This window comes from Corylus avellana, chromosome 3 (genome assembly GCF_965113065.1).
Source record: "Corylus avellana chromosome 3, dhCorAvel1.hap1.2, whole genome shotgun sequence".
Classification (NCBI taxonomy): domain Eukaryota; kingdom Viridiplantae; phylum Streptophyta; class Magnoliopsida; order Fagales; family Betulaceae; genus Corylus; species Corylus avellana.
Genome location: NC_142492.1, coordinates 29,454,738 through 29,478,697, shown reverse-complemented (window position 1 = coordinate 29,478,697; position 23,960 = coordinate 29,454,738). Strand labels below are relative to the sequence as shown.

Sequence of the window (23,960 nt, the reverse complement as noted above, 5' to 3'; positions counted from 1 at the left end):
TCTTTTGTAGGAGGCCCAGCGGAAGTGACATTCATTTGTCGGTGGCGGCGGAGGAAGAGACAAAGACAGCAGAGTATGGTGAGAAAAGAGAGAGAGATCGAGAATAAGATTTGGGTAAAAGAAAAGATAAAAAAAGCGTTAACAAAAATTTTTGACGGTTTTTCTATTTTTTATTTTTTAACCTTCTAAAAACCCTTAGAAGCGATTCCATGCGGTAGTTTGGTCTACCGCAGGTAAGTCAAGTCCCTTGGTACATGCCACATTTTAGAAGGTAATATTTTTCAAGCGTTTTTAGGCTTAAAAATGGCCAAAATTACGTAATTTAAGAATCTACAATTTTAAAGAAATTGTAAAGAATCCTAGTCCATGTGATAACTTAGGTATAATAAGGTCCTCAAGAGGTAGCTCAATCGATTGGAGCCACGTCTAATGAAGCAGAGGTCACTAGTTCGAATCCCTCACCCCCTTTTGTGCGGACATATCAAAAAAAAAAAAAACTTAAGTATAATAGGAGAAAGCCAAACTTTTTTTTTTTTTTGAAAAATATGGAACTTCCATTAATGAAATTTCATGAGCATAAAGCTCTTACATCACTGAGCATACAGTTCTGAAAAATCATACCCAAAAGCTATGAAGATTACAAAGTCATAAAAATGACTTCAAGCTTCCACTAGCCCGTGTACAATTACATTTAAGGAACAGATCTGCTTCGTGTAGACTAGATCTAGAACATGGGTAGCCCAAATACAAAAATAAAAATAAAAAGCAATTAGAAGTTAAAAATCCGGCTGTGAGAGTTAAGCCCCTACACTGATCTACTTCATCCTCAACCCGAAGAGCATGACGACAAATCCATCCTCAATCCGAAGGTCAAGACAAACAAAAATTAAAAACAAAAAACAAAAACCCTCACAAGCAACAGCGGAGGAGCACAGCATCATAGACATCCCTTCAGAAGATACGCCTTGGCCGAAGAAGACGATCAGATTTAAGGTTGAAGAGACTAGATTTTGATCTAGATCAAAAGCAACCTGCCAAAAAGAGAGACCAAATGAGCCTACAGAGAAGACACCGAGCACTGCTACCGTGAAAGGGGAGGAATGAAGATCTAGATATAGATCTTCCCTCCTCTTGAAATTCTTCTTAATGTTGTCTAGAAGAAAAGAGAGAGAGAGGAGAAAGCCAGGCTTCTATGGAGATGATCTTAATTATTTCTTTGGATATATTAATGGGATATTAAAGTATGATGGGATGAGATTCCATCAAATTGATGGGCCTCATTTATTTTCACCTATATTAGTGTTTGAAGTAATTTAGAGCATTTAAGAGGTGATGAAGTGAATAATAGGACATCTATTTTCACATTTATTGCTTTTGTTTTGAGAGAACAAAAAATAAAAGACAAGAACAAAAATGATATCAAACAAAGTCATAAATGCTATTATGGCAATCAAGTATGTGACAACAAAGAGGCCTAGAAAACTGTGTATTGCGACCAATGGACTTGGAATATGAAGTTAAACGGTTGTTAGGTAATTAATAACCTTGTATCATGTAACTGTCATCTCACTTAGGTAATTATAACATTTTGACCAATTAATTAATGCCATCTTTCTCAAGTTTCATGTATAAAAATGTCAAGAGAATAGGCAGAGAACATTGATCATCATATAAAAGAATGACTTTATTTACAATTTTCAGCATTCTTCACCTTCTCCTCACTCCTCCACCACTGCTTGTTAGAGCCAACGACAAATTGATCCAAATGGAATGTCACAATGCCGAGGTACCAACGACTTGCATGCGGTGTGTGGAATCCGACCAACGCGCCACAGCCGCTAATAGAGTAGGAATCGCCACTATTCTTGTAACTTGTCTAGAAAATCAGGCAAAGACATTAGCAGCCAACATGTCGGATTTAGCTTCCAGCTCCAAAGATCAAGCAATGAAGATTGTTTTTAAAGAGTGTTGCCAAGGGTATTCCTCTGCAGCAAAAGGGCTCTCTTCAGCAACCTCTTGTTTGAAGAATAGGAAGTACGACGATGCTGAAAGGTTTGTGAATGAGGCACTTAAGTATGAGCTCACATGCCACTCAAAGATTGAAAGCTATAAAGAGGGAATCTCAGAAGATATTGTTCATGAAATGAAGATTTATGAACAACTTTCTGAGGCTGCAAATAGAATAGTGGAACGACTTTAATAATTATCACTATGTTTGGGTTTCACCTCTCTCATGAGTCTTGATATAAAATGATAAATAAAGAAAAAAAAAAAAAAAAAAAAAAAGCTCTTTTATGACATATAATTAATGGAACTTTCCCATATGATTTTGAAATTTGATTAACCTAGGACACAATTTATTCATGGGGATTTTGAATGGTATTTTCTTAGGATTTCTAGAAATTTTAAATGACTTTTGCTGGAAATGCAAATTCCCTTCTAGAGATGTGGGAATCCACATTTCCTTACCCTTAGACAAGTTTTCTTTCTTTAAAATAAGAAAATGCCCACATTCCTTTTAATACACCAAAAAAAAAAAAAAAAAACCAATAAAACCTAATCCATTAAAAAAGGGTAATACTAAAAGCTACACTTTTATCACACATTGATATCCCACCATACTAATGTATCACTGCCAATAAGCCATTGTTAAAAAAAAAATTAAAAATTAAAAATTTAGGGCTGATTAGCATTAAGGGTGAATAGGCGGTTAACCCTAAACCCAAACCCTTTTTTAAATAATCCTAATAATAGCTAACTGCCTGTTAGCAAATTTTACTAGCCGATTATGCGGTTACTGTTAGCGGTTTTAGCCAATAACCACTAACTATAACCACATTTTCACTCCCAATTGGCATTGCCATATCAACATGAAACAAGGTGAGATGGTGGTGGGTCAGAACCATGGTTTATAACATTACTCATTAAGAAAACTAACTAGTAACCCATGCAACCACAATCTATGTTTTAAAGGTCTTCTTCTTTTTTTTTTTTAAGATTTAATTTAAGTAAATAACAAAAGTAATTTACTTCATAATTATCCCTTTTCTATCTAAATTTCTATAAAATTAAACTATGATAAATTATTTGCATATAATATGTTCCATCTATTAAATCTTTCATATGACACTAGGAAATCATGAAATGATTTGAGATATGTTTGTTTCGATTCTAAGGTACCAATTTTTATTTTTATTTTTATTTTTTATTTTTTAAAACTGCCATTATATGATTGTGTTTTTCTTCTGCACGTTGTAAAGGTAGTTTTATGTTTCTTTTTTTAACCATTATTAAAAAAAAAAAAAAAATAGAACAACGACAAGAACAATCTAATAATTTAGCCATACACACGACACTATTTTACAAGGTCAACATTGCCACTTGTCATGCTATCAAAAATTGAATTAAACATTTTTTTGGGAAAATTCTCAACAATGTAATAGTATTAACTTTTTCCCGTGAAAAGTCAGCTTGGCTACTGTTAGATAATTGTCACTCCCAGAGATTAGCAGGCGAAGCATTGTACAAAAACAAAAATTCAGCCATGGTAGGCTGTAGTCTTCCTTCATTCTTGAACAACCCCGGCCAAATAACACATATCCCCATCAAAATCCTCCATCCAGTAGGAGTAACTTGAGAAGGAGCCAAGTTATGGGTATCCAAAATCTCTCTTACTGTCTGAGGAACTAGCAAACGGAAACCGGGCCAAAGAATGGGCAGGGTTAAACATATCTCTCCCCCTCCCTTTACTCCATTAGCCCCTTCGCCAATGGAGGGTGGCTAAGCTGCACACTGGCGAAAAGTGAAAAAGTAACCTTCGCCCTATCCAGAGCAAAAGCCTTCGCCGTAGACCGCCAAGCATCACCACTAAACTCCATTCCACAAACAAGAAAGAAGACGAGAAAACTCACCGATGGCTCTGAACACCAATTCTTTCACAACAACAAATGGCAACAAGACTCCATATAAACAAGAAATCGCCAAAATCTTCTCAAAATATACCCTAGAGCGCTACGTGTTAGTGACAGAAAAACCATACGGGTCTCAAAAACCCAAAAGGCACGTTTCAAATACAATGTCGCCTAAACCCAAGTTACCCAACCATCACATCATATCCATCGAGAAATGCATCCTTCAAAGCCATCAAAAGAAGACGTGTTAGAAATTAGTTTTCTACCCAGAAGAGAAAGTTCGTATATTTCTGGCCGAACATTTGGCTTCGAGTCCGAACATTTGCTTTGTTTGGCAGAACGTTCGTTGGCCAACTAGGATTCGTTGTAGCTCTAACGTAGGACTAATGATAGGTCTCTTCTCAGATTTCGAGATTGTGGAGCATCAAGAGGATTTTATGGGGGAGCCTTAAGACCCGGGTAAGTACAAACTTACATAAATACTTGTTGTTACTTTTTCCGCATTACACGACTATTTTATACATATCAAACATGTATATTTAAAACTCTCATTAGATATGTTTTGGACTACTCTGAACTCTATTTTGTGAAAATGTATGTTGATTAACAAGATAATCAAATGATGAGACTTGTAAAAGCATGCATGTAAAAGACGAATAAGATTAATTGCATCGTATGACATGATACATCGGTACGTACGAGATGATAACCATGGACTTACTATACAAGTTAACTCTATGGTCAAATGTGTGTATGTTTATATAGGCCTTGGATCCAATGGTTTTTCATAACCAAGACAATCATGTTTGATTGGTTGTCGCTACATGAAATACATCATTAGTAGCATTGGCCACCCGAGGTTGGACTCGGTCGGGTTGCTAGTGATGGACAATAGCATGCAATATTCGAGGCACCGGTATTGTATTACAAGTCACTTGGGACTACAACAACCCTGTTGGGAAGCATCCAGTTATTGTAGATGACTTGATCGCGACTATGCTTAAGGACTTATTGCGAGATTAGACGGGTGCTTATGGTAACTAGTACTTTTGGGTGATGCGGTAGACTTAAAAGTTTTGATGCATGCTTGTATATTAAGGTATAGCATTGATCCCTTGTAACGATGATACATAATGATTTCAGTTATTGTGATAATCATTGGTAAATACTCTGGTTGTAATGACTAATATTTATAAAATGTTAATGTTTCCAATGCTTAGTATCCTTTCTTTTGAAGAGTAGAGATCCTTGACTCTTATACCTCGAGGAATACGGTTGAGAGACGAATCGTGAAGTTAATTAATTTTCAGGGTGTTTCAGCATGGGAGGGGGGGATTTATAGGATTAGAAAAGCTTAGAGCACTACTGTGACAGTCCTAAAAAGCATCGAACGTTTAGTGTACTGTTCGCACAGTGTTTCGGTGTTGCAAGTGTACGTCTAGGCATTACCCAAAGGGTCACAATTGGTCAACGAACGTTCAGTGTAGTCCCCTATCGAACGTTCAGTGTATTGTTTTACCCAACGGTTTCTTGGTTTAGGGTCGAAAGTTCGGTGGCCTTTCTGCCGAACGTTCAGTCAGAACCGAAAAACCCCCAAAAACTCCCCCCAACGGCTTCTAATGACCCAAGAAACCTTGCTAACCTTCCGACTAAGCTAACCACCACCTAGTAATTACCCGGGGCACTACAAAGAGAATGTAATGTTTTTAAATAGCTTATTTAGTTATTCATGTAGCCATGTTACATAATTCATATGGCATATATTTAGTATTAATAACTAATGTGATCCTTTTAAAGCAAAAATAATCAATAATAAAATTATCACTCACAATAAGATGAATCGTTGTAAGATAGAACTATATTGAGGGTGTCGAACCTCAAGGACTGCGTAAGAATCGTTATCAAGTTTTTCAAGATTAAAAGTAACTTAAGAAAATAGTTGTTTGATTTTGGTTGAAACTAACATGCATAAAATAAACGTAAAAGAGAATTAAAATATAATAGAGAGAGTAGGGTATTGACTTCACCGCTATCCTCACATCAATGATTAATCATAATTAATCAGAGAAATTCATTCTGTGCATGATAAAAATAAACAAGAAAATACCGTTATTAAGGAATAAGTATAATCCATCTTTGGTTGGCACAGACCGTCTACCTAACTACTAAGATGTGGTACGATCCGTCTTCCCTAGGTATGGATTATCCAATTCCTTAATAGGCTACATACAATCAAGGGATAATTAAGTATAACCTATCTTCGATTGGCACAAACCGTCTACCTAAATTACACTAAACTAGGGTGTAGTACGATCAATTTTCCCTAGGCATGGCCTATCTAACTCTCTTGATCATATGTCAATTAAAACCGTTGTATAATCATCATCCTCATAATCAGAAGAAAAAAAGAAGAAGAATGATTTGAGTTTAATAAATGTAAAAGGCTTTTTAAGATAAGAGAAGAATTTCACCAATATTGAGTTGAAATTAAGAACGATTGCATTACAACATTAAGAACAATATCAAATAGTAGCAATCCTCTAGATTATACAACCAACATGCATAAACTGAAAATCTCTAATTTAAGATACAATCAAACCATTGTGCTTGGATAGAGTTACATCAATACCCCATGAGGAATTTAAACGCTCATGACTCTACTAAGATGGTCTCCTGCCATGATCTACTTCCTTTCAACTCTTCAAACCTCCAAGAAGTATTTTCTGAATTTTTGCTCTAGCTAGCAGTGCATTTTCTTCAATGGTTATAGGCCTATTTATAAGGAGCAGGAGAACCTTAAAAACCCTAGAAGTCCTAAAAAAATCATAGACAATCTCTCATAGTTGGATTAGGATACTGAAAACCCATTCCAAGGTGGATTTGGAGTTTTGACGCGTTCTGGAAGCCTGTGTGCGCTCGAGCCCTTCTGCTAGTGCTCAATCCCATGTCTGCCGTAATGCTTCCAAAGTACTTCTTAAGCCCAAAATCAATAGTATTTCTTGTATCCTCCCTAAGAACCTAAAAACAGTAAAATAAAACAAAATCAAACAAATAATAATGCTAAGGAACTAACATATGCGAGTTAAGGGGCTTGAATGTACAATATTCGACGCTTATCAATAATAAAATTTGTCGCATATACTTAATAAATTAATAGCATATAACATATAGTGTTATTAAGTTAATATGTTAAATTGTTAATACTTAACACCATTAACAATGTTAGTTGATTTCATAAATAAAAATAAAATAAAAAATAAACAATGTAAAAATTAATAAAGCATTAATAAATTAGTTGCTTAGTGTATACCGTATATATAACTATAATATACTAACTCTCTAAGTTACTAGCTAGTAGTCTAGTAACCTAATAGTTTTTTTTTTTTTTTTTTTTAAAGAAGTAGTCTAGTAGTATTAGTTAATAGTTAGTGACAAAGGCCCACCGTCTCTCGAAACTGGCTTTGGTTGATTTCTCTGATGAGGTGTGGTTGGAAGACACACCAGGCTGTATTTGGGACATTGTTAATTTAGAGCGTAATGCTCTTTCTGTTTAGAGTTTTATACTCTGGATGTATTTTTCAAGTTTAAGTCATGAAGATCGAATTATCTCAAAAATAAAAAATTTGCATAGGTTAATTCCTTAATATTGTTATCTTTTTTATTTTATGTTGTTTTAGTGTTTTGAGTCTCATAATTAATATATCACTAAGACACTAACAACTAATATAGTCAATAGACATAGTTACATATTGAATTTCTAATTAATATATCATATATCAAATATGTAATAATTTCTAATCAAGTTTGTATATAATGTTTGTAATAATCCCTAATTAAGTTTGTAATTATTTCTAATCATATATCATATATGTAATAATTAATATGTTAAATTGTAATAGCTTGTATATGATGTCACACACTAATAACTAGCAAGAAGTAACATACTTAGTAATTAGTATTTAACTAGTTACATATTAACTAGCTTTCTAATTACTTATATTCTATATTCATATTCCTATGCTATCTAATTTAGTATATATTAACTAAGTTATTAAATTATAAAATTAAGTTAGAATATAATGTTATACACTTAATTAATATAAGTTTGTATAACTGTATACACTAATAAGTAACATAGTCCATAAACATAGTTACATTTTAAATTTCTAATTAATACATCATATATTATATATGTAATAATTTCTATACTTATATGATTGTATCATTATGGGTCAATGTTAATTGTTAAATTATATGATCCTATGATAATGACACATGATTATAATTTATAAAAAACATATATGAATGACATCACATTGTCGGGTGAGCGGGTTGAGCGATAAACGAGTCACACTCGTGAGCCCTAAACGAGCTGGGCGAGCCAAGCAATAAACGGGTCGAGCTCATGAGTCCTAAATGAGCCAGGCAATTTGATCCTTAAACGAGTCGAGCTTACGAGCCCTAAACGAGTCAGGAGATTCGATCCTTAAACGAGTCGAACTCACGAGCCCCCGCCGAGTTCAAACAAGCGAGCTGAATATATATCACTAGCTAATTAGGCGGATTTCAATAATAACGAGCGAGCTTGTACAATATTAAGCTTAATCATAGTCTTCATAGAGGTATCGAGTATCGACTCATTTATAACCTATGTTTGAAGCGTGGTATTTTTTGTACACATTTGATACAAGTGAATTTGACTTGTTTATTTATATATTTAGCCTCGAGACATACGGATAAGACAACAATTCCAAGAAAAAATATAATATAAAATTGAATTAATATTTAAATAAATAAAAAAAAACTCACTTGAATTTCTCGCCGAAGCCCTTAGTATTTGTCGTGCCGGCCCTGGAAGGAAGAATACGGAGGCCCAGATTTCGCTTCTTTTGAATAGAACAAAACAATCAGTCAAGTTTGCACGAACACAATCACGATCTCATACTTTCTCTCCACATTTTATCAAAAACCAAACGGAGAGGGGCAATGAGTTCCGTTCATGTTTGCCTCAACAATCCACTATCCCCGTCGAGGACCCTCCGCCGCTCGTTCAGTCTACACAGAGAAACGCCATCGTTGCTCGGAATCGGCAACGGGCGCAGGACGTTGCACGCGATCGCATGTCTGAACGTGGAGGTGGAAGCAACGGATAGTAATGCGGGGAAGCCTGGGCTTCTGAAGAGCAAGGAGGTGATGGAGACGGAGGCCAGGGTTCTGGTGGGGACGTACGCGAGAGCACCGGTTGTGCTTGCCAGTGGCAAGGGCTGTAAATTGTACGACGTCGAGGGGCGAGAGTATCTGGACATGAGTGCCGGGATCGCGGTGAATGCGCTAGGGCATGGGGATGAGGATTGGTTGAAGGCCGTGGTTGAGCAGGCCACTACCCTCACTCATGTCAGCAATATGTATTATTCCCTCCCTCAGGTTCGTGCATTTCTTACACTTTATTTATTTATTTTTGTTGTAATGTTTGCTTTGCTTGGTTGAGGAACTAAATCCTCGTATGGTTGCTTATTTAATTATTAGAATGGTACTAAATATTTTGAATCAGGTGAAACTAATCGAATCCAAATTTAGTTCACCTCAGTCATGGATGTGTTCTAAGTGCTTTCAACTTAATCAACTTAACATTAAGGGTTAGCTCAATTAGCTAGAGAGTAATACTTGATGGAGCGGAATTCACTAGTTCAAAACTCTCATTTCCCCATCCTATTGGGGCCAATTAAATGCTTTCAACTCATGAATGTGATCTACATAAATCATATTGCATGACGGGTAATGTATTTTTTTTTTTTTTTTAAATTAATCCAATCTCATAAAGAAGCGCAGAGGGGTTTAACAAAAGTACACATCAAGAAATTCTAAGAAAAACGAAAACAATTATAAGCAACCATCCAATCATAAAGAGACTTGAACGTAAAGGGTTTTAAGTTTGTCACCGTTCTCTCACAGTCTTCCAAGTTTCAAGCACCGTGTTATCTCTGAATACACCATATTAAGCAGAGTGGAATCATCTTCCAAATTTTTATATTGCCATGTCTTCCAAACTGTCATCTCCAACAAGCCAACAACTCCACTACCCATTGAGGTATGACCCACTCTATCCCGAATAGATGGAAGATCGATCCCATAAGTCTCTTGCTACTTCACAATAGAGCAATAGATGATGAATGGTTATCCCGCTCTTATAGTGAGAGTCTGCCCTAAAGCTACTGTTCAGGCAAAGAATATCACTCTCGAAGGACCCGTATTCCTTCAAATGCTCTTCCAAGGAAAGGGGGTGCCATCGGGGCATTGTTATGATAAAAGTGATGTTCCATTCAAAAGTGTCGTTAGAAAACTGCAAGTGATCTGCCACTGAAGCCATCTTGAAGTGAGTGTATTAAACTACTCTGGAAAAGCTGCCTTCAAAGTCTGATCCCCGCACCACACATCATGCCAAAATATGATCTTAGAATCATCACCCACCTCAAATCTAATAAATAATTCCCCCACCCCTCCTAATATTGGGTAATGTTTTATTTATTATAGGGGTGCAAATATCTACTTGGCTCTTGCCATTGCTTATTGGAAAGAAATGCTAGTTGGGTGTTTGTCCAAAACATTTTTAAACAATAGAGGGGCGAAGTGTTGTATTAATCAAAAGAGGAAGGGAGGAGAGTAGAAAAGGAAAGAAAGAAAAAAAAAAGCGAAAGAGAAGGAAGAAAATATGTGAGAAATGTCTTCTTTACATTATAAAATTATTCCCTATGTTTCAATCCTGCCTTTTCTCTACATGTTTCTCTGAAATTTATTACACTAACTATTTCTGACTTTGTTAAGAATTAATAATAAGATTTTGCCACAGGTAGAGCTTGCCAAGCGTCTAGTAGCTTCTTCTTTTGCTGATCGTGTGTTTTTCTCAAATTCTGGAACGGAAGCAAATGAGGCTGCTATTAAATTTTCCAGGAAGTTTCAAAGATACACACATCCCGATGCCAAAGAGCCTGCAACCGAGTTCATATCTTTCACTAATTCCTTCCATGGTCGGACCATGGGTGCTCTTGCTTTGACAAGCAAAGAGCATTACAGATCACCTTTTGAACCTGTCATGCCTGGAGTCACTTTTTTGGAGTATGGAAATATACAAGTTACAAAAGAATTGATTCAGCAAGGAAGAACTGCAGCAGTTTTTGTGGAACCTATCCAGGGTGAAGGGGGTATATACAGTGCAACAAAGGAGTTCTTACAATTTTTGCGTAGTGCTTGTGATGATGCTGGGACTTTGTTGGTCTTTGATGAGGTAATCATCTGTTAAATTGATTTATAGTTGCATTTTGATAAGAGTGACATGCATGCCCACAAAGTAAGTACTGTTTTGTGTTTTGGTTTTCTAAAACCTAATATTCGATATCAGAAAATAATTTCCACTTGAGCACTGATTATGTCGTCAAAAGTTCTATTATTAGCTTGTGTTGGGAATGTTAATGTCTAAATGACCGTCTTGTCTAGAGTCCGAAACGAAATTTTCGCTTTTCTTCCAATTTTCTTCCCAGAATACAAAACTCTGTATGCCCATCCAGTTCTCTTGTATTAGCTGGACTCTCAACTCTCAATGCTTGATTCTAAGATTAATGGCAAAACCTCACTGTTCATATCTGACCACATACTCTCTAGAACACCAAAAATTGAAATAAGATTTAGGTTATTATTCCCTAGTAGCTGGTGATGCACTTTTCATATGTTAATTCTTTGTGGTTAATATGTTGTTATTTATACTTGTACATATATATCTGTGTTTGGCATGGTGTTCTGTAAGATACATCAATAGTTGTTTCCCACTATTCATTCGACCTCTGAGCTTACGACCACCATCTTAGAAAGGGATCTAGCTAGACTCATGGGGTCTATCATTTGTCACATAGATTTCACATCACTGAGCTTTTCTATTATATACATCATCATCTTAACCAAATCATTAGTATTGTCATCGTTATTATTAGCATCACTTGAGCATGGTTTTTGGACCAAATTGCATCTTCCCACTGAAATAGGAGGTGGAGAATGAGGATATATGTTTAATCCCATATGAGTGCCTAAGTTGTTTTTACCAATCAAAAAATTATCATCACTCTTTTTTTTTTTTACATAGCATATCGTGGTTAATTTGTAGGTTCTTTGGGGTTCTTGCTAGTGCTTTAAAATTTAGGTAGAAAGAGGTTACACTCTGTTAGTAGAAACAGTCTACTACATTTGTTAGACTGTTGCTGTCTATTGGGAGGGATGATGTTAACTTTTGATGGAGCTACTTACACTTTTTGAGCACTGACTGGAATTCTATAGTTTTTTGATGCTTGATCTTCTTGGTTGATATCATTTGTATAGAGGTTGTTGTGTCCTTTGGTTACCTTTGAGGAACTATATCTATTTCTCAAACTTTTCCTCAAAATTTCTATTCCCAATTAGTATATAGAGGTATATTACTTTTAGTCTATTGCTTGAATGGTCGATTATGTTTTTTAGTGGTGAAGGTCAAAGGCTTTGAAAGCTCTTTCAGGGGAGTTATGCTGAAGCACCATTATGCCATCTTGTGGCACAAAGGAAGTTTATCTCAGCTTTGGATTGCTATGGCTTCTCTACTGAGAAATTTTGGAACATGCAACAGTTACAGTATTTGTCTAGTACATCTACATGGTACATATTCATTTGATTCTTGTAGGACAACCATTACCTACTGTTGGTCCTACCAAAGCATGGCCTAGGAGGAGATATGACTTTCACACAAATGGTGTCAACATCCAAAAGTGCCTAAAAGATGCAACACAACAAGAAAAAAGTACCAACCAATGGAGAACAAATATTCCAGGAGCACCTAGAGTCCGCCTACATGTCAAAGCATAAATGGAAAGACCTAATGAATCTTTACAACCATCAAGTATTGATATATTTTATTTTTCACTTATAATATCCTTATTTGCAAAAGTGCTGAAGAAAAAATAATATCTACTATTTGCTAGCAAGGATGCTTCTGGCTTGAGAATTTTACTTTCATTTTCTTGCACATTTCTTGTCCATCTCTGTACAAGAGATGTGCAAATTCACCATTGAATTTATGAGACCTACATGTAGGTCCCATAGATTCAATGGTAGATATGCAAAAGAGATGGACAAGAGATGTACAAGAGAATGACACCAAACACATCCCTTAGCTATACCACAGTGCATCCATATGGTCTATTGATGGCATAAACAACTTTCTGCCAGCAAGATGAGTGACTCGAGGGAAAAAGGTTTTAGCTGCTGAATTTGTTGTTATATCCAATTTTTGGCAATTTGAATATTTTCTCTAGTGGGGTCCATTGTCGACATCTGATGGAGACAACTACCATGTGGTACTGACCTTTGTTGTGAATGTTAAGTAAGCAGTTTTATTACCAAAAAGAAGAAGCAGAGCCCAAATTACAAAACATGGTTTAGCAGACTCCATCCCTTCTCTAAAAAGAAAAACATAATGGAAGGACAATACAATGGAATCAAAGATACTCAGCTAATACTGGAATTTCTGAGCTGATGTGATAATGCAGACAAATCTCTCTGCAGCTAGGAAACATGACTCTGTTTGAAGCTAAAACTCTTTTGCAATTTCCCATTCTACTTCTTGGATCACTGCCCATGGCTTTTGCATTCTCTTTTAAATAGTATAAAGAAGTGCTATGCTTCCCTTTCTTTTTTTTTTTTCTTTTTTTTAAGTTGGTTCTCAAATGATGTGTTACCATTGCATGAGATTTATTATTTAGGAAAATGCATCACCAATTCATGGGATGGTGACACATATTTGGAAACCAACTTTTGGAGAAATTTTTTGGGAAGTGTAGTGTTTCTCATATATGTGTGTGCGTGCGCGTGTTGGAGTTAGGTCAAAATCCTTATCTGCTGATTCATGTCTCAATTTTTGACATCTGGTCCAGGTTTTCATTAACCAAAATTTAATGTAGGCTAATTTTTCTATATATTTAGGGTTTTTGAACATTCATATCCTTAAAACAAGATAATCTGGGCTGAATTGTAGCTGAAATGAAATGCATTTGGGAATTTTACCTCATGTCTGTAGTTCCGTGGTAAGGTGTTAAAAATGGTTTTTTTTTTTTTTTTCTTTTCTTTACGCTGTACATTTTCGGAAGCTAGTACTAATATTCTTTCTTTTGATGACATCTGGGGATCCATGATATCAGTGAGACTAGTCTGTTTCATATCATGTTCACACAAACACAGAAAAGTATCATACTCGCATTGTAGTATTGTACAGTCTGTCCTCTCTGATAGACTTGTTTTTTTTTTTTTCTCTCATTTTACAGGTACAATGTGGATTAGGTCGAACTGGATACCTCTGGGCCCATGAGGCCTATGGTGTATTCCCAGATATAATGACACTTGCCAAGCCTCTTGCCGGAGGGCTACCCATTGGAGCTGTATTAGTGACAGAAAGAGTTGCTTCTGCCATGAATTATGGAGATCATGGGAGCACATTTGCTGGTGGGCCTCTTGTCTGTAATGCTGCTCTTGCTGTAGTAGATAAAATCTCAAATCCTAGTTTCTTAGCCAGTGTCTCTAAGAAGGGCCTTTACTTGAAAGAAATTTTAAAGCGGAAGATTGGAGGAAGCTCACATGTGAGAGAAATACGTGGACTGGGGCTTATTATCGGAATCGATTTGGATGTATCTGCCAGCCCCCTTGTTGATGCATGCCGAAATGCTGGCCTTCTTGTATTAACAGCTGGAAAAGGAAATGTTGTTAGGCTTGTGCCTCCATTGATCATAACAGAGCAGGAGCTTGATCATGCAGCTGAAATTCTGTACCAGGCTTTGCCGGTACTTGATCAGCACAATTCAGACTAGAAAAAAAGAAAGATGCATTGTTTGGTTGTATTATTAGGTAATGAATGACGCTTGCATAAGAAAATATGTGGCCACTTGCCTTCAATAAATTATGCTACTGTACTTCCTCCTTCCGCACCGGCCACGAGATGGAGTAAAAGTTTTATACTTATAAGCGCTCTGCCTCTTCTTTCGAGCGCTAATTGTTTCAAAGTTGTGGGTTGGTGGGTCTTGTATATTTACTGCCCTTCTCTCTCTCTCTCTCTCTCTCTCTCTCTTATTCAGCTTGCTTATATAGAACTGTTGGTTCATATATATATATTGAAATTTTGTGGAGAAAGAGAGATTATACAATAAATTAGAATGTGAAGAGATTATAATCCTATAAACAACATAAAAATACTCAAAATTGTTCGGATGGCAATGATGACCGGGCGAAGGATCCAAGATTCGGGCGTAACCAACAGATGAGTTAATGATCCGATCTTCTGTTAGATATGAGCTAAATGTAACGCTGCAACAACTTAATGTGTAATCATGGGTTCCGTTTAACAGTTTTGAGTGTTAATGGCCTGCCCACGAACAGAGACGGAGGGAGGGGGGGACTGGGGTGGGCCATGGTCCCCCCCAAAATAAGGAAATAAAATATTATAAGTAAAAAAAAAAATTAAAAAAAGTAAAAAAAATAAAGTTAAAGTTTTAATTTTAGTTATTTGGCTCCCTAAAAAAAAAAAAAAATTGGCCCTATTTTTAATTTTGTTGGCCCATACCCACTAAGTTTTTTTATTTTTGGCCCTTACTTTCAAATGTCCACTTTTTTTGGCCCTTACTGTAGTCTTTAGTTCATAAAAAACAACCAAAATAATTTTTTTTTGATAAAAAAAATTCTAAAGAACCGAAAAAAAAAAAAATTTGGCTGACCCCCTCCTATAAAATTTCATGGCTCCGTCCCTGCCCACAAATGGGGCTTATATCAGTTCCAATAATAGATGCATGTCCCATAATTGGCGTTCCATACTTACAAATGGCAAGTAGCTTGCTTTCGATTATACGAGCTCGGTTGCTGTCACAAGCTCGGTAAGAGATCTTTTCGGAGCTAGTATTTCGTATTTTTTACTTGCGATGTCTAAGGGTTGTAATATCCAACGATGCCTTTGACAATACTTTCTCGAGACAAGTTGAGTTGGTGATGAGGCCGATCCTTTGAGTGAATTCTAGGCTTTTGATGATGTCATGGCCCACATCTCTATTCTTCCATGACCCGGGCCCATGGGTTCGAGTCCTATAAAAATGTGTGTAACAGTATTCATAGTCTCTTTTAGTAAATGGGCTTCATCCCCAAGCTCCAACGATCAAATTATTGCCGCTAAACAACCAAAGTGAGAGCATTACATGGAAGAAATATGTATTAACAATAACAGTCTTTGAGAATTCTTAATAGTTTCACTAGATTTTACCAGTCAAAATAATGAAAAATCAAGTTTCTTTATTTTCCTTATCCATTTTTTAAAAGTAACTTTAACATCCTCACCATTTTAATTATCCACTTTCACTATTTCATTTAAATATTATTTTTCAAAAATTTCTTTATATCTTTCTTTTTAACACTTCTGCTTTCACTATTCCAAATTTATTATTTTAATGAGTGAACGGTACTCACCAAACAAAAATTACCATTTTACAAAGGCTATGAGTCACCAACTATGAATGCTCTTATAGAGTCATTATATATATATATATATATATATATAGTAGAGTATAGCAATAGCATTACTCTTCTAATAACATAAAAAGCACCGCCAGACGGCGCACTTGGTGTTTCAAAGTTGGTTGGCGGGGTGAAAGCACATGTTGCCTCCTTTGCGCCACCTACTCAAATTTTAAAACCCAAACCAATCATACAAACACACGCCAAACAGTAAATCAATAAAACCACATGTTCCCTATTTTTTCATTTTGTTTGTCACATTCAAATCCAGGAAAGTAAATATATTTATATATCGGACGGTTGAGATTGATTGCCCATGGCATCGGCGGCGTTGAACATGATCGAGCGGGCGCACCAGATGTACCGGGAGGGACGGTACTCGGAGGCGCTAGGGTTTTACACGGAGGCCTTGGCGATGGCCAAGACCAACCCCCAAAAGATCGCTCTCCATAGCAACCGAGCCGCTTGTTTTCTCAAACTCCACGATTTCAACAAGGTTCTTCCTCTTCTTTTCCTCATATGTATGTCCGCATCCGTGTATGATGTATGTCTCTATCTATGTGGATGGAGCTAGCTTTGTATATGAATTTGCTTCGGATTTAATCAAATGAATGGAGGAAGAAAAACATCTAGAGGAATTTTTGGACGAGTTTAAACCAAATTCACTTGGACCGAAGATTTTGATGGAAAAAAAAAAAAAAAAAAGGGCCTGTTTTGTTGTGGTGGGTATTGAAATTACCCTATTTGTGGCTTTAAGCTTTTTGGTTGCCATTATTATCCATGGGGGCGCGTGCTCTTTTTTTGTTTTTTTTTTGTTTTTAAAAAATTTTAATTCTATTTTTAGTATCTACTATTAAATCTTTTGCTAACCAGCTGTGCATGTATGCCATAAATCATTTATGCCTTTTATTTTCCCCCCCATTCTTGTCCCTTGATACCCCTGTTGGCTGTTTGGTACTTTTGATGTATTTATCAGCAGTCAGGGAGAGAAAGATGTTTCCATATTCTAGTCAGGAGGATCGAGTAAAATCTGCAACATGCTTAAGTGCAAGTGAGGATGATAAATGGAGAAAAATTAACTTCAATAATAAAATTTCCAAAAAGTGTCACCCTTTGATAGTGTGTTCATAAGCATATGTAACTAATATGAATACTGTTCCGCATAGCTTAAAGTCTAGAAGGCTTGGGATGGATGGCAGAAGAGGGTGGCTACACTAGATATCGGATGATGGTAATGGGAAGAATATGAACACTTCATTTGGAAGATGACCCTTTTTGTTTTTTTGTAGTCGAAGGACCAAACGAGCTCTTCAAATTAAGGAAATATGTTTAAAAGGTTGGAAAATATCTTGGGTGGTGGCAGTATAGACAACCATAACATATCAAATATAACTCTATTTGGTGTTGATGTATAATGATTTATTGGTAAATGACCATCAGCCTCATTTTGCTCTTCATAACTTGAATATTTTTAAATTGTAGTATCAAGAATGGCTAAAATAATGTCTCGAGTAGCTGTTTTGCTCATATTACTTTATTTTCATCTTTGTTTGAATGTGCTCTTTAAAACTGCATCCTCTCCATTCCGAATTATTTTATTAGAAAAGTTTTATTTGTCTATAACCCATACTATTAGTATCTTAGAAAGTCTCACTATATACTGTCTTATTAAATTTCATTGAACAAGCTTATTTCAATCTTGCAATGTACATGTACATGAGGAGATAGAGTTGGTTACATGGAGACTGCTTTTAACATTTCCTGTCTTTTTTCTTGAAAAGTGGAGGGCGCTTAAGTTTCCATTGTTAAACACATATGCTGCTTGCCACCTCAATCATTTAAAGTTAATCCTCATGTCAGAGAACATTATATTATTAATGCATATACTGGATTGGCTGAGGTTATCCTCCTTTAGAGCAAGGCAAACTGGTTGTTTCATTGGCAGCACTGGCAAATACCTTTCAATGACAACCTAAAGATTCCCATTTTATCCTTAAAATAATTTGTGCAAAAAGAATGTCATTCACTTGGTTAAAGCTAAATTAGATGCAAGACTGACATCTGCTCTCGCTAAACTTTCTAATCTTACCCGACATCATTTCCTTTCTCATCTTGTTCTTATCAGAATGATTACTAGGCAAATAGAATTGCATATAGAGGGTATCTTACTATGTCTTTTACAATTCTCATTCAAAGTTTGCAAAGGATTCTCACAGCCTATTCACTTTCATAGGGAAGCTACTAGAAAGTCTCTTTGCAGCCTCAATAATTTTCATTTCACGAGGTCTATTTCGATTTGTTTTTTTTTTTTTTTTCTTTCCCTGGAGGTCTATTTCGATTTACACCTTCATAGAGTCATCTTTCATTACTAAGGTATTTTATATACTTATTTATAAGCCACACTTTATAAGAGTCAACTTTTTGAGAGACAAAATTATCAAAACAAGCTTCAATTTTGCTTCTCGCTTTCTTGAGAGAGAAATTCTTCCTTCTCTCTAAAAGAGAAGTCTTCTCTTCCTCTGTGAGGCTTACCTTCGCTTCTTGTGGCTGTTTTGGGTGAGAAGGGATGGATTTTCTACCTCCCTCCTCTTTCCCCTCTTCCCTTTCCCCTTTCTCTTGGCTTTCCCTCTTTTCTCTAGTTTTTTGGGTGCACTGGGTGCACTTTCTTCCTCTCCAACAGCGCCGCCCCCGCCCCTCCTCCTCCACTGCCACACCACGCCTTTTCCCCCGCTGAGCCGTGCCATCTGCTCCGAGCCTCTCTGCTCTTTGGGGTTTTTTGGGAATTTCAGAACGTGGTCTGTCCATGTTAGAGTGGTCCTTCTACGACTTTCCCGTCCGCCGACATACCACATCACTGCCATTTCCGATCTCTCCACTTCAGCACTGCCTTCCACACCTCCTTGCGTCTCCCAGTGTTGGAGTGTGGGTTTCACGCTCTCGTCAGTGTTCTCCTCCCGTGTCGCTCCTTCCATGGGAGCAGCTGTCGTTTGGGCTTTTAGTTGTTTTTCTCGTTTTCTCTGCTTTTCTGTATTTGGTGCTGTATTTTGTGGGATTTATTCCCCCAGCTCTTCAGTTGTATTACTTGCTTGTGGTGGCTTCTCCTTCCAGTGTGTGGTTGCTGGTTTTGTTTGTTGAGGTGTGGCTCCCTTGGTGGCTCCGTTTTAGCCTCTTTCAGTGCATGTTCTATTGTCGTGTTCCTTGCAAGAGTTTGGAAAGGGTTGAGGGGCCTTTTGAAGTTGGTGCCCCTTTGGAAAATGTTGAGGGGCCTTTTGAGGTTCGATCTCCTTCTGAAATCGTTTGTTTTGCCTTTGATTGCAGCCCTTTGTGGCCGCTTCTGTTCGCTTTATGGGTCGAGTCATTTATTTGACCAATTTCTGCTTGTTCTTGGTTCTTTGTTTGCTGCACTGTTTTCGGGTGATTTAGAGGCCTTTGTTAGGGTTGGGCACCCTATTTGTGTTTCTATTCAGTTGTAATCTCCCCCTCTCCCCATATTGAATAGGGAAAAAAAAAAACTGAGAGACAAAAGCAGACTGGATTCAAATTCATTCGTCTTTTCTGTGGGGAAAGTATTTGTTCCCTTTTGCGTTTGACTACATTCCTTGTAAGTCATCTTCTAACACAATTTCAAATGGAGGGAGCATTAACCTTATATTGCTAAATAAGGCTCTGATTTCTTACTAGAGACTTTATATTTGACACTCACCAGGGAAGGCATGTGTCTTACATGGTTCTGACAGTGCCACTACTCTATACAGATAATGTGTTAAAGTAGGCATGACCAGGCAGAAGAAGTCAAAATTTTCCCATATAAGCTCATTTACAAAGTTGTAAAAGGAACAAAAGGCATATTGTTTCAAATTTCAATATTTTCCATAGATTAGGTTTCAAAAGAATAAAATAAATAGTTGTCCCTTGGTAGGTTGAGGGTGAAGCTTAAATTTGGTTGGGTAGTTTTGTCTGAAATCTGAATGGATGCTTGAGCTTGTTCATCATTGGTTAGATTTCACCTTCTGCTATTATGTTATCAAAACTCTTGTCATCCAATATGACTATTATCATAAACTAGCTTAAGTTTTTTTATTGTTATGCAATTTTAGGCAGCAGAAGAATGTACCTCAGTGCTTGAGCTTGATCACAAGCACACTGGAGCACTAATGCTGCGGTCACAAACACTTGTCACCCTTAAGGAGTATCACTCAGCGCTTTTTGATGTCAACAGGCTCTTGGATTTGAATCCATCATCAGAAGTTTATCAAAACCTTCAAGCTCGTTTGAGGACACAATTGGTAGACTTTCATCTCTTCTTTTCACTAAGATTTCCGTCCCCTTTTTTATGGTTTGTTTTATTGAAGGAGTAATTTAGGATTTCATAATCATAACGGAAAGGATAACATGAGGTGTATAGTTAGAACTAGCATGATATTTTGTGCATTTTATCAAGGTCTTCATCGCCTGCTGTTCTTGTATTGGGATGATACTGGTTTTCGTTTTGTTATTTATGTGTAACTGCATATCATTACTTAACTGTTACCCATGTAAATGTGATCACCTTTCACCGCTGTGCCTTGTGTGATGATGCTTCAATTATTGTAGCGGTATTTTCCCTCTTCTACAATTATTTAATTGAATGTTATTTCATAGTTGCTATTCATGTGATCACGTTTGCCTTTTGATCTAGGGTAGTTATCTCCTCAAGTCAACATGTGAAAGATGGTCCAATTAATACTGCTATAACTTATGTTGTACCGTACTTGAAATTAAGGGGCTCTTGAAGATTTTACATTAATTCAGTGAGTAACCTCTTTTGTCGTAGATATTGACTCTTCAGATGGAGAAACATGCCTTTGGAATGCAAACTATAAACACAACTTTATATAACATAATTTGAAATGAGAACCCATCAGTTGGGGAAACCATGACAGTTATTTATTATTATTATTTTTTTCATATTTTTTTTTGTATTTTAAAAATAAATGGTGCATTTTACCTCAACGTCACTAAGATCCAACCATCCAACTTCAAAAAAAAAAAAATAAATAAATAAAATGAAGATTTGATGTTAAACAGTAGAATCTAAATATAAAAGCAAAAATATTGATTTTTCTTTTGATAACTGTGTTGTTGGTAATGAAAGTACTGGTTGATATAAAAGCTAATAAAATAAATATCAAATAAGAGTAATATAATTTTTTTTTGAAAAGAAGTTTCAAGAGATAAGGGGGCCTAAACAAGGGTATAGTACTCGTAGGAGTACTAAAGGCCGAAGACTACTTTGCTTTGCTAATTACACTATACCATAATAACCAAGGACAACAAAAAGATTGACAACAGAACCCGAGCAAGAAAAGACGGGAAAAAAACATCTTTATCCAATGGAGATCCTTTCTGTTAACATGAGACCCAGGAAGATTGTCCTGATCATAATGGAAGGTGAGATCGCTTTTTGATGGAGCTGGATCAAGAAGGCGAGAAGCTTGCCAGTCAATGACAGAGACTGAAATTTCTGGGCTCGTCATTTGGTTTAGGCCCTCTTATTCAGTTGTTAGAAGAGCATTAAATTCTTCTTGCATGGGGAGATGCCACCCCCAAATTGAATAATAGGGCTTGGCCACATGATGAGTCTAATTTAGACCTGTTTTTCCGAATACTCAACTTCTAGGTTTCTATGGTTAATCCATTGTTTGAAAATTATGGCTTATTTAATTTTTTTTTTTAATAATTGCTGATCTGCAGTCTAGATTGTAAAGTTGAAGTTACTTATTTCCCAGCTGTTCATAACAATTTTTTTTTTTTTCTTTTCTTTTTTCTGCTTAAGGAAAGTCACTCGCTCCAATACCTGAATCCGAAGCAGAGCTAGAAGAAGAGGAAGAAGACAAAGATGAAGCAGAACCAAATAGAAATGGAAAAGGGGAACAATATGAAGATGTAGCAGATAGTGATGAGAAAGCTGAGCTTAGTGGGACTAATATCAATGCTGAAGTTATTGCACTTGAGATGCGGAGCTCTGAGGAATCATATAGACAAGAAAGAGAAAAATCTGAGACTAAAAAGATTTCTTCTACTACTGTGGTTGTTGCCCCTAAAATGCAGAGCAAGAAGGAATCGTTTGAACAAGATCCTAAAGGATGGCAAACAATTCCAAAACCAAAGGGACATACAACCCTTGATTATGCAAGGTGGGACAGAGTTGAGGACGATTCTAGCGAAGAAGAAGATGATGATGATGACGAAGAGTCTCAGCCGCAGTATAGGTTTCGTGTAAGAACCATTGGTGTGCGACCAGTAAAGTGAAAATGCCATAAATATAGAATACAGGTATGGATGACTGTTGTGATCCCCAACATCAGCACAGGAAAAAGTAAAATCCTCACTGGGACAGCTAGAGGTGTTTGGGAACTCTCTGGTGGGTCCATCATGTACAAACTTTGAAAGTTAGGAAAAATAAGCTTTGGCTGGTAGGCAAGCTTGAGAATAGAATGAATGGATGCATGAGGTATATGAACAAGAGGATTTTCATTTCTGACACCTGGCTCAAGAAAATTTCACTACTGCGCATGGTTTTTCCTGTTGTGCGGCAATCAAGTGGAGAGACAGTACTAACCCTTGGATCTGTACCGATTGATAACTGCATCAAGCCGAGGTATTTAATGTTCCTGTATGTTTGTAATTCATATTTGGAATATTCAGTTGTTTCTTTTGCAACAGAGAATGCTCTGGAAAGGAGGAGATGCTCTGTGCTGATTAGTGTCAGCACGGCGATTACCTTCGACTTCAAGTTCATTCCATGCGGCGCCAATACGATCTCACTTATCAATCATATATTGAGGTCTAGCCCTGCCTAGTATATGATTCAACCGTGCATGTTATATGGCTGAATTGTTTGGAAGTTTGGATTCCATGAGCTTGATAAGCTATTTATAGTCTTAATTGTATCTTGCTCTTAGGCATTGTATATATGGCATCATATTGAATCTGAACAAAATCCGACTTTTACAAAAGCAAATTCAAATGTAGCCCTCGGTTAATTAGTGACAAATGGGTGAGCTTAAACGTGGATAATTGATAGTGTAAAGGGGGTGATCACTTCGTAACAATGGCGGTCACTCCTACACCCTATAATTTCCATAAACGATGATAACTTCTCTTTAAGAAGGGAAAATGGTTTTTTCAAATGTTTCAAAAACACTCCATGTTTGCTTTGGAAAGGGATCCTCTCCATTTCAAATGAAATTGAGAGGAGCCATTTAGGTTAAATTGTGGGACATAGTTGACAAAAATATCTACATCTTTTAAGAAAATGATAACTATGTTCCACCATTTTGCCTAAATGGCTCATCTCCATTTCAAATGGTGGGACATAATTGATAAAAATATTTACATCTTTTAGAATGACAACTATGTTCCACCATTTAGCCTAAATGGATCATCTCCATTTCAAATGAAATGGAGAGGATCCCTTTCCGTTTGCTTTGGAAAGGGATTCTCTCA

General features: G+C 36.5%; 3 protein-coding genes across 4 annotated transcripts; all 3 read left to right on the top strand.

The window, feature by feature from the left end:
- Window positions 1-1,648: 1,648 nt before the first annotated feature.
- Window positions 1,649-2,225, top strand: LOC132173291 (cell wall / vacuolar inhibitor of fructosidase 2-like). The gene has a single exon (XM_059584743.2). It carries the CDS (start codon window positions 1,679-1,681, stop codon window positions 2,198-2,200), a length of 522 nt encoding a protein of 173 aa, XP_059440726.2. The 5' UTR covers window positions 1,649-1,678; the 3' UTR covers window positions 2,201-2,225.
- Window positions 2,226-8,894: 6,669 nt separating this feature from the next.
- Window positions 8,895-15,023, top strand: LOC132175469 (acetylornithine aminotransferase, mitochondrial). The gene is made up of 3 exons (XM_059587424.2): window positions 8,895-9,335; window positions 10,759-11,193; window positions 14,246-15,023. The coding sequence occupies exons 1-3, from the start codon at window positions 8,898-8,900 to the stop codon at window positions 14,783-14,785; spliced, it is 1,413 nt and encodes a 470-aa protein (XP_059443407.2). The 5' UTR covers window positions 8,895-8,897; the 3' UTR covers window positions 14,786-15,023.
- A 1,544-nt stretch (window positions 15,024-16,567) lies between these two features.
- On the top strand, window positions 16,568-23,498 carry LOC132175303 (Tetratricopeptide repeat (TPR)-like superfamily protein). 2 transcript variants are annotated; one of them, XR_009439413.2, is made up of 4 exons: window positions 16,568-16,968; window positions 20,570-20,758; window positions 22,293-23,112; window positions 23,178-23,498. XR_009439413.2 is itself a non-coding variant. In XM_059587193.2 (3 exons), exons 1-3 carry the CDS (start codon window positions 16,789-16,791, stop codon window positions 22,761-22,763), a joined length of 840 nt encoding a protein of 279 aa, XP_059443176.1. In that variant the 5' UTR covers window positions 16,568-16,788; the 3' UTR covers window positions 22,764-23,498. The 2 variants fall into 2 exon arrangements, 1 of the variants encoding a protein (XP_059443176.1); XM_059587193.2 differs by having other exon boundaries at window positions 22,293-23,498.
- Window positions 23,499-23,960: the final 462 nt, after the last annotated feature.